This window comes from Monodelphis domestica, chromosome 5 (genome assembly GCF_027887165.1).
Source record: "Monodelphis domestica isolate mMonDom1 chromosome 5, mMonDom1.pri, whole genome shotgun sequence".
In the NCBI taxonomy this organism is placed as follows: Eukaryota; Metazoa; Chordata; class Mammalia; order Didelphimorphia; family Didelphidae; genus Monodelphis; species Monodelphis domestica.
In genome coordinates this window covers 327,020,373-327,030,673 of record NC_077231.1, presented here as the reverse complement: position 1 = coordinate 327,030,673, position 10,301 = coordinate 327,020,373, and the positions used below count along the sequence as shown (strand labels likewise).

Here is a 10,301-nt window from a genome sequence, read left to right as displayed (position 1 = left end):
ATTTGTCAGGCAACTGACAGGCATCACTGAATAAATCAACACACGCTCAGCAGACCAAAGCTTTGTTTCCTGGGGGCCGGGGCCAACAGGCTGGCCTCTACCGGGAGATGGGGACGAGGGAAGAGGACCATTGGCCTCACTGTGGGGACGGTAAGGACCAAACCCACCTCGGATGCAGGAGGATTACTGGCATCATAGATGATCAGCTTCAGGCAGTTGGGGTGACAGCCCACCCAGAGGTCTCCCGTGGAAGGGTCGATGGACAGGTTGTCCACCACCGTGTCCAGGTGAAGCACCTGCCGAAGGAAAATGGGACCGTGTCTCCACGGGCCTCGGGAAGTCAGGCAGCACCTCAGAGACACCCTTTCCACGGGACACGCCAGAGGGCATCCCCATGGCTTCCTTTTACCCGTGTGGTTCACATGAGCTATACATCCTTCCCCTGCATGTGGCCACGACCCCACTGGAGTAAGTGTTCCTCACTGGGCCCCGTGGGAGAAAATGACAACGACATGGCCAATGGCCAATCGGGCGATCTGGACCCTTTACTTCCGCTCAAGGACTTTCCTTCCTGGAGCTCTGATCCCCGAGCCTTTTGCCTTGGGAAAGCTCTCGGGATTGGCAGATTCGCGGTCATTGCGGCCGGGTGGCCTGGGACCGGAATCCAAGCCCCGGGTGTCCCTGGGGCCAGGGCCAAACGCCCCCGTGGGAGAGGAGAGGTACGACCTTGAGGCCTGTCGGCGTGACCACCTTCCACGCCAGTCCTCCTGCCCCTCACCTTGACTTGAGTTAGGCTCCGATTGGCGTGTTTTTCCATGACGTGGATTTCGTGGGCAAAGCTATCTGCCACGTAGACGTACCTTCACAAAAGGGACACCTTTGTTAAAGGGGTGCGAATCCTCGACTCCTGGCTAGAGCCGAGCTCGTGACGGACTTGGGGGGGTGCCGAGGCGCCCACGTGAAGAACAGCTGGGCTGGAGAGGGCTGAGGAGCCCCCGGCAATCAGAGATGGGGGCTGCCCATGGGCCACGGCTCACGGGGGTTCCGTGTCAAGGGTGGGACCCACAGACTCCCTGGAATGGCTGTGATTCTGTCGGGGAGGACTTGCCCGATCATCTTCTCTGCCCCCCGCCTCCCTGCATGGCCCGGCTGCCCTGGGCGGGGGGCCGGGGAGACAGAGGGTTGGCGCCGACCCCCCTAGAGACCAACCCCGAGGGGCGGATGGGACCGAGGCTTAGCGTTTTTGCTCCCGATTCCCCGACGCATTTTAACTTTATCTGAGCAGCTCCACAGCCCCAGTGAGGACCGTGGGACGGCCCTGATTGGCTACCAAGGGCTAAAGGGTGCTCCCGGGGAGAGAGTCCCCCCGTCATGCCCGGCCCCATGGGACCTCGGCCATCACTTCATCCCTCTGGCCTCAGCGTCCCCCCTGCGACATCATGGGGGTGGCCCTCGGCGACCTCTGAGGTCCCCCCGAGATGACGTCTGGCTCGCTCCCGAGTGAGGGGCTCCCTGGACGCCCCCCCCCCACAGACGCCCCAAGGGCTTATACTTCTCGTCGGGGGACATGGTGATGCCGTTGGCAGAATCGAAGCCGTCGGCCACCACTCGGACCCCCTCGGGGCTGTAGTAGATGACGTTTGTCCAGCGCAGGTTCAAGTAGACCTCGAGATACTTTAGGAAAAGGTCAGAGAAATAGTGGCTGTTGGTGGCGTAGAAATGCTCCGGGCCCACGGCGACGACGTCATTCACGCTGAAAGAGAGGGGAGAGTCCAGCCGCCAGAGCCACGGGGGCTGCCCCCGGCGAGGCCGGACAGCTCAGCACGCCCCGAGGGTCGAGGGGGTGCGAGCACGGAGGACTGGACGGCGTGAACGAGAGGCCACACTGGGACGGGCCGTTCTGCACCCAGGAGAGACGGAGGAGCAGGAAAAGCCTCTTGTAGACCGTGGAGCATCCCACGGGGGAGCCACGTGGGCCAGACCACGCACTGGCGGGTGCCCGGCGAATGGCGGTGAGCCACGAGCGACCCCGGGAGGCCGTTCCCGTGACTGCACGTCGGCCACGCACCGGCCAGCCGGAGGCCCACGTTCCAGTCCCCAGTGTGGCTTCGCATCTGTGGAGCCCTTGGCACGGTCGCCCGCTCGATGTGGGCGCGAGGCCTCGCTCTGAGGCCCCAGGGATCCCCCAGTTCTACAAGAGCCCGAGGCCCCCTCTGGAGCTACTTCTGCTTCTCGATGCCTTCCAAAGTGGGCTGCCCGGAAGCACACTGGCCACCCCAGCGGGGCTGATCCTGCCCAGCGGTGAGCGAGCTGAGATGACACACTCCCTTACACACTCACCCCCCCCCCGGACCACAAAAGGGGTGGGGGAGCGGGCGGTACCTTGGCAGGAGCTCATGGCGGACTGTCTTCAGGTGTAAAAGAGAATTGTCTTCTTCTTCAAATCTAAAAATTTCTACCGTGCTCTTGAACTCGGGGTGATTCGCAACGAAGAGATACACGGCGCCGTCTAAGGCACGGACAGAGCGTGGCCGCTCAGAGGGCCTGGACCTGGGCCGTCTGCTGGCACACCCCCACCCCGCTGTCCAGGAGCAGCCAGAGGGAAGCCTCTTCTTTCCCCGGATTCCCCCAGCACCTGCCTGGATGGCCCACGGCAGTCTCCCCTGGGCCCCAAAGCCACAGAAGGGCCCCGAAGGAGCAGCCTGGGCCCTCCACGAAGGGCACTAAGCAAGAAGGGATGTCTGACTGCACAACGGCGGGGCCAGCGGAGGGTGGGCTGGGAGCCCCTCCCCCGGGGCCCAGCCGCAGCCTTGGGGAGCCCTGGGGAGCCTCTCGGTCCTGAGGCTTCCTCCGCTCCTACCTTCATCAATGAAGGTGCTGATGCCGTGTGGGTTGAAGGACGTCAGGTCGAATCCCCGGCTGACGCGCAGCTCCAGGGCCCGGGGCTTGTCCTGGTTCAGATCCAGCAGCAGGATCCCCCCCGGCTTCTCCGGGGCAAAGCACTGGATCCCGGGAACCTTGAGGCCCTTGTGGGAAACGGTCCAGACTCACCAGGCGCGCCGGCGTGGGTGGGGCACGAGAGGCAGCGGCCAGTGAGGGCAGGAGCCACCCGGGGAGAGCGACCCCTGAATACCCTGGGAATCAAGAGGGCAGCTGCGTGCTTTGTGTGCGTGTGAGCGTGTGTCTGTGCATGTAAGAGCGTGTGAGTGTGAGAGCAAGGTGAGTGTGAGTGTACAAGTGAGTGTGAGTGCATACAAGTGTGTGATTGAGTGTGTATATGACTGGGGGTTCCTATTTGATTTATGTGAGAAGGAAATTGGAGGCTGCAGGACTACGGTGGGTCGGGAGACAGACCAGGCAGTCCGAGGAAGAGAGGCAGGATAGACTCCGAGGCCACGGTTAGAACGCCTGGGGAGTTGCGAGCTCCGTAACGACCTCTCTAGAAAGAGGGAGCAAGTGGAGAATCACCAGTGTGAGGAACAAGAGCTCCGGGACACCCCCGTGGATCCGTGGGAGACGTGGTCAGTCAGTCAGTCAGTCAGTCAGCGGTGAGGAGGCCATCATAGGCACAGCAAGATTAAGAGGTGCGAGCGAGAGAAGAGGAGGCTCGCAGGGCTCCCCAGCCCTTACTGCGGACCTCGGGACTGCCACGGGGAGGGGGTTCATGTCGGGGTGACATGACTCGGGTGCTTGCCCCGGTACAAGGGACACCGAGGGAGTCGCAGAGGCAGAGAGGAACGTGGCCGCAGGACTTTGCTCGTCCTTTGCTGGTCCCTCGGACTGTCCCTTCCCTCCGGTGACCATGAAGCGAATGAATCTACAGGGCGCCACATCGGCCGTCGATCCTACTTCCAAGACGCCAACAGTGCCTGTGTGCTACAGAGAGCGTGAGTGCGTAGGAGTGTGTGTGTGTGTGTGTGTGTGAAAGTGAGTGTCCACACGTCGGAGTGAGTGTGCGTGAGTGTGCCCAAGTGTGGCAGGCCCTTAAAGCACCGGCTTCAGAAACACATGGACACCCGGGAAGCCCACAGTGGGCCCAGCCGGGCCGTGACGGCAGCATTCCTGGTTCCACCAGGCGGGGGCGACACTTACCACGCTGAGGAAGGCCAGGCCGCTGGGAAGGATGTCGATGTCTTCAGACCCCGATTCTGGAAATAAGGGGAAGAGACCGGCGTGGCCTCCAGAGCCTTGGGGTCCCCTGGGCTCTCTCCCCCTGTTGGGGGGCCTCACAGCTGGGATCGGGCAGGGCCTACTAAGGCCTAAGGAAGGCTCTCGGCCTCCAGACCTTGCTCGGGGCTGCCCGGGGAGGCCTCCCCTTGGACCTTGGCCTCACCCCTGGGAAGAGGGAGGCCCCCCGGCCTCGGATCCGGGCCTCTGGGAGGCAGGTCCTGGCCGGAGAGCTCCTCTTGGGCGGGGGAGGCCGGAGGCCCTCCCTGTCCTGTCCCGGCCGGAGCTGGGTCTGCCTGGGCTCTGGGGACGGGCCGGCGGAGCCCGGGGGGTCAGGAGCTTCCGGTACGTGACGGGGGTGGCGGGAAAGAGGGGCTGACCCCGAGGATCCCTGGGACGGGCTGTGGATGGAGGCAGAGCCGGATTGGGGGGGGGGGGCGGGACTGGCCCAGAAGATGCTCCGTTCTGGGATTCTGGGGAAGCCCAGCAGGGAGGAGGTCCTGGGCTGTCTGAGGGATGAGGAGTGAGCAAGAACTGGGCTGTCCTCCCACCAGCGCCATTGGGGCAGAGAGCCTTCCCCTTCTGCTGGGGGAGGGGGGGGGACGGGAGGGGGAGGGGAGGGGTGGCCTCTGAGCTCCCGTCCAGGCTCCAGGGGCAGGAGTGGTGCCTGGCACAGCACAAGGGCAGATGACCAAGGTGGAAGCCCAGTTCGCCTGGCTGAAGGCCCCTTCGGGCTGCCCCAGCCAGGTCCACCAACGGGAGCCAGGGCTCCCCGCCCTTCTGGGTGTCCGCTCCCCCCTCCTCCTCCTGCGGCATCCTCTGGAGGTCTTTCACCATCCCAGTCATCTCGCTGAAGGAGCATTTACTGCTAAAGGGCAGACGGGGGCGGGGCCAGGCTCTGCCCAGGTAGCAGGGCTGCTGCCGCCTCCGAACAGGCTGGGGGCCATCTGCCCCTTGGGCAGCTCGCTGGGCCCTCTCTCTTGGGAGCAGGAGCTTCCGGTGAGCAGAGCCCCCCTCCTCCCCCCCCCCCCCCAGCTTTGCTGAAGGACGGAGCCACTCAGGCTCAGACTCAATAACGCTGTAGTGACCGGCTGCCACAGCGGCCACAAGAGGCGGAGCAGCCACACCCCCTCCCCCGACATGGCGCTCACGTGGCCTCAGGAGACCCCCGCGGTTGGGGGACGTACCTACGCCTCTGACCAGGTGGCAGTTGGGCAGGTCCACCGGCTCCACCTCTCTGGAGGCCTTCAGTCGATTCCTGCGGGGTTAAACGGGGCGTCGGGGAAAGCCGGCGGGCCCCCTGGGGAGCTCCCTGCGAACTCTAACTCGAAGGGGTTCCGAGGAGCTGCTTCGAAACCAGGGAGGCTGGAAAGGCGGGGCGGGCGGGCCAGCCGACCCCAGGGCAGATCCAATCCTGGCCGGCCCCTTGGCTCCCAGAGGACTCCCCCCCAGGCCACCCGAGGGGCCCTTCTCACCCCCGGGGGCTCAGGGCCTCACCTGGGGAAGGAAGGAGACTTAGAGCACTTACTAAGCTCCTACTGTGTGCCTCGTTTGATCCCTTTGGCGAGGGTGCTTTTACAAAAGAAGAAACCGAGGCCAAGTGACTAGCCCAAGATCAGAGGCTGAATTTGAACTCGGGTCTCCCTGCCTCCGGCCCAGTACTGACCCCCGAAATCCCTGGGGCCTGGGACCTCTCGGCGGGCTCGTGAGAGCCAGGGAGGGGGTTGGGGAGGCCCAGAGGACAAACTGAGGAAGCGCTGGAAGAGGAGCGGTCCCCGGGGCCCCCCGCCGCTCCCCGAAGCCCCGGCCGCGCCCTGTGCCCAGGGGCTGAAGGGAGAGCGCAGGGCGGGGCCAGAGGACAGTTCCCAGGCTCCCCGGGCCGCGCTGAGCCCTCTCTGGCCGGCGCCCCCCGCCCTCCGCGCGCAGCTCTCACCTGAGCGCCACGAACCTCTCGCCCAGCAGCGCCAGAGCCAGCCCCAGGGCGGTGAGAGCCAGCACCTTCGCCATGGCGGCTCGCGGCTCTCGGCTCCTGCCCAGCTCGGGGCCCCGCCCTCTGCCCGCCTCCTGGCCCCGCCCCCCGCAGCGCCTCCCCTCCCCAGGGGCGGGGGGGGGGGGGGAGCCTGGCCGGGAGGGAAGCGGAATGGTGGGAAGCCCCCCCGTTCGCCCCCACTTGGGGGTGGGGCTCCCCGGAGGGCTCTCACTAGAGACCCCAGTACTGGGCCGGAGGCAGGAAGACCCGAGTTCAAATTCGGCACCTCCCGGTGTGGTGCTCCGTCCTCCGCTCAGAGGCCGGGACTTCCCTTCTCTCCCCCTCCCTCCCCGGCTGCCCTGATTGGTGGAGGCGCGGGAGGGGGAGGGGGAAAAGGCTTCCTGTCCGGGCTGTCGCGGCGGCTAGAACTCTCCCTCTCCCCTTGCTCGGCTTGGAGCCGCGCTAGGCCTCGCCCCCGCTAGAGGGCGCGCTTCCCCTCCGCGTGACTTCTGCGGCCTCGCTCGGGCTGGACAGCGACGTAGTGGGCTCCGTCCGCCGCGCGATGGCTAATTGCGTTAAGGCTGGGCCTCTCCGTCCACCTGCGCCCTGGAGGCAGCCACACGCCGCTTCTGCGCTCCAGTCTGGCCGGGAGGCTCTGGCCAAGTCCCTGCCTCCCGCTTGCCTCGGTTTCCTCGTGTGTAAAATGCGCTGCAGGAGGCAATGGCAGAGCCGGGCCAAGCCCAGGACGGGCCCAAGAGGCGATTCTGGGAGCTTCAGAAGCTGACCAGAGACAACCTGGGGACCGGAAGTGATTCCTGGGGGCCCCCACCAGGTCGGAGAGGGAGAGGCCGGCCTTCCCTGCCCACAGGTGGGAGCCACGGAGGCCCCAAGCCGGAAAGTGAGCCCGTGTCCTGGCCGTGGCTGGGGAGGCTCCGGAAAGGTGGCCAGTGGAGAAGGCTCCAGTCGTGCTGGGAGGACGAAGCCCCCTCCCTAGGCCCACATTCACCGTGGAAGCTCCCCCTGGCACCAGACTTGGCCGGGAGCACCCACGAGGCCTGGGATCCCCGGGACAAGGTGCGGCTGGGAGGGGCCGCCGGCTGTGGGCGCCATGACAGAGGCGGCTGGGGATCCTCTGCAGCGGCATCTTGGCTCAGGCCCACAGAGAGGGCCAATGCTGTGGCCCCCACCGGAGATGTTTATCCTTCCTCCCTGGGAGCCCTTCCAGTGCTTGGCCCACCACACCCATTTGACAGATGAGGAAACCGAGTCAGAGTGGCTCTGAGACTGGATGGGAGCCCAGGACGCTGGGAAGGCCAAAGAGGGCCCTCAGTTGCCCTTCTGGCCAAGGATCCAGAACGTCTGGGAGCCTAGCACAGGGGCCCAGCGGGGGCAAGTGGAGAGTCTCCCCTTTGTTCTCAGTACAAACAACTCGCAGGTGTGAGGAGGCCCCGTGGCCCACCCCCACAAGGGAGGAGGGAGGAAGCCCTGCTGCAGAGCTGGAGGGGAGAAGCCTCTTGAGGCTGGGCCGAGGCTGGGAGCTTGGGAACCGCCCTGGGCCCCTTGTGCAGGCCGGGCTGCCCTCTGTGCCAGCTCGCCTGGACCTGAGCCTGCCGTGTGCTTCCACCTGGAGCCGGAGGGGGTGAAGGTGGAGAAACCAGCTCTGCAGGGAGGGGGGGGGCACCTGCCCTGTAAGCGGGGCTCAGACTCTCTGGCCGCCAGTGGGGGAAAGCCTGGCACACAGGAGGAGGCGGCCCCATGGAAGCGCTGGCATCACCCTTCTGCGCCGGCGCCCAGCTGGGGCTGCAGAGCATCATGGGACTCATCCTGCTGGAGGCTCCCCCGGGGCACCTCCTCTGCCCCGTTGTGTATATGGATTGAGTCCATGCGGGACCCAGAATGGCCGGGGAGATCCCGACTCCAAACATTTGCCCGCTGGACCCATGGAGGAGCCCCCAGAGAAGATGGGCTTGAGAGGGACGTCGGCCCCCTTAGAGGAAGGGGCTCTGCCTGAAGCTTTCCACGTAGGCTGATGGCTCAGACCCTAACGGGGGCCTTGGTTTCCCCCGAGCCCCGAATTTCTGCCGTCTTTCTTTCTGGCCCCTCCCTGCTCCCGGGCTGCCTGCCGGAGGAGTCTTTGTTCCCCCCATCTGTGGGCGCCTCAGTGTTGGCTGCTCACTGGTGGGCCCCGCGGGGGCTGGCCAATGGGACCGGTAAGCCAACAGCAACAACCCCAGGACTCCAGTTCTCCGGCCTCCAAAGGATCACCCGAAGGAAAGAAAAGAACTAGAAGTTCAACCCCAACGGCGGCCTAACAACAAGGAGGCCCGCCCGCGTGTGCCCTCTCGGGCCTGGCATGGACTGCCTGGGGGAGGAATGGAGGGGGCGGCCGCCACATGTTCTCTCCCAAAGGTGAGGCCAGACTCAGAGTCCTGGGGAGCAGATTCTGGGGCTCCGGGGAGCCCCGGTGTGGAGACTCCCTCCCCTGTGGCCAATGACCAGGCCTTCCAAGCCGGCATCTGCAGAGGGCAGCCAGTGCAAACCCTACCGCCCTGGAAGGCAGAGGGCTACCTCTCCCTTCAGGGTTCAAGGGGAAACCAGCCCCGAGCCCTGCGCCTGATTCTCTCTGAAGAGGAAGACCCCCGGGGCTTCCCTCAAAGGGTTAGGGTGCCCCCAGGTCCCGCCTACTGGGCAGCAGGTGGGGCTGCGGGGAGACGCTTTCTCTTAGGAGGGTTTCCCCAAGTCCATTCCTTGCCAAGCGCCCCCCCCCCCCCGAGTAAAGGAGCCCTCTTTGGTTCTGTGTCTCCAGCATGCTTCCCATGGAGTGGGTGGTGGCACTAGCCAGTAAGGGCTTCTCCACGTGGCCCGGCGTGGCATCTGCCACGAGGCAGCCTTTGAGGTGGCACCAGAATCAGGTTAGATGGAGAAATCTGGGAGTCCTGCCCAGAGGAGCTGATGAGAGCACTGGGAGAGCAGAGTCAGCCCAGGCCGGAGCCGTGGGCAGCATCCCTCTCGGGGCCACGGCCTGGAGGAAGATCCAGGAAAGGAGACCAAGAAGGAGTGCTCAGAGCCAGGGAAGGGGGAACACGCTGGAGCAAAATGTGACTGAAGGTGCCAGCGGCGGAGTTCTGTCTAAGGGGCAGGCAGGGCCCCTCCCTGGTGGTTGAGTCACTGTCATTGCCCACCGGTGACTGCAGGGGACCTTGGAATGGCCATTCCTGCCCCCAGCCCATCTCCAGGAACGCCGGGCTGCCTGTGCCATCCCAGAGAGAGGGCAGTCCTCGCTCAGGGACACGGAGGGCTCCTGCACACCCAGGCCTTTGTTTTGCAGCCCGGCTGTCCGGCAAGCCTCTTCCAGCAAGCCCATTGCACGGCCCAGGAACCAAATGAGGACTTGAGGCAATGGTTCGAGGATTCTCCCCAAAGTCTGCTGGAGCCCCGAGCAGCAGCTCACTTTGGGGACTCTTAGAAGCAGCGTTTTTGTTGGAAGGGGCTCTGAGGGGGGAAGCTGGGTGGCTTAGTGGAGAGAGGACCAGGCCTGGAGCCAGGAGGTCCTGGGTTCTAATATGGCCTCAGACCCGTCCTAGCTGGGTGACCCTGGGCAAGTCACTTCACTCCCATTGTCTAGCCCTCACCCTCTTCTGCCGTGGATCCGATCCACAGGATTGGTCCTGAGATGGAAGGGGAGGGAGGCATTAAAAAAGAGGGGGGGCCTAGGGGCCAAGAGAGGCCGCACTCTGTGAGCCCCCGAGGTGCTGGGAGCAGCTGGAGGAGCTGCTTCATGCTGAGAGGGAGGAATGGCTATGTAGGCTCCCGTAGATACGGCAGGGACAAGAGGACCGCCTGTCCCGGGTATGCCAGCGCTTCACAGGGAATGTGCCTGGCCACCTCCTTTAGAACCTCCCCTCTGCCCCAACTCTTCCACCATGGCTGCCATTCTGCTCCCTGTGGCTCAGTAATCTCCAACACTGCCGTGGCTGCTCCTTCATGGCCTCGTCAGACCAGACGTGGCTCCAGTGGGCTCCCATTAGGAAGCAGGGAGGACTGTCCCCAGGCCTGCTTCCTTCTGCCCAGCAGCAGAGCCTCCTTTGGCTACTGTGGTTCCCTGCTGTAACCCCGGGGCAACCAGGCCCCATCGCCTGGGTTCCTCAGTGAGAATGTGTGGGGA

General features: G+C 64.9%; 1 protein-coding gene across 1 annotated transcript in view; it reads right to left on the bottom strand.

The window, feature by feature from the left end:
- LOC100017970 (serum paraoxonase/arylesterase 2) overlaps positions 1–6,238 on the bottom strand; it is a 7,385-nt gene extending 1,147 nt beyond the window's left edge. Inside the window, exons 1-8 of the mRNA XM_056800940.1 lie at positions 6,101–6,238; positions 5,355–5,425; positions 4,093–4,148; positions 2,861–3,026; positions 2,383–2,509; positions 1,553–1,753; positions 779–860; positions 168–296 (exon numbers count right to left, since the gene is read on the bottom strand). Coding sequence (XP_056656918.1) covers positions 168–296; positions 779–860; positions 1,553–1,753; positions 2,383–2,509; positions 2,861–3,026; positions 4,093–4,148; positions 5,355–5,425; positions 6,101–6,174 — 906 coding nt within the window. The 5' untranslated portion in view covers positions 6,175–6,238. The remainder of the gene's footprint in view (positions 1–167; positions 297–778; positions 861–1,552; positions 1,754–2,382; positions 2,510–2,860; positions 3,027–4,092; positions 4,149–5,354; positions 5,426–6,100) is intronic.
- Positions 6,239–10,301: the final 4,063 nt, after the last annotated feature.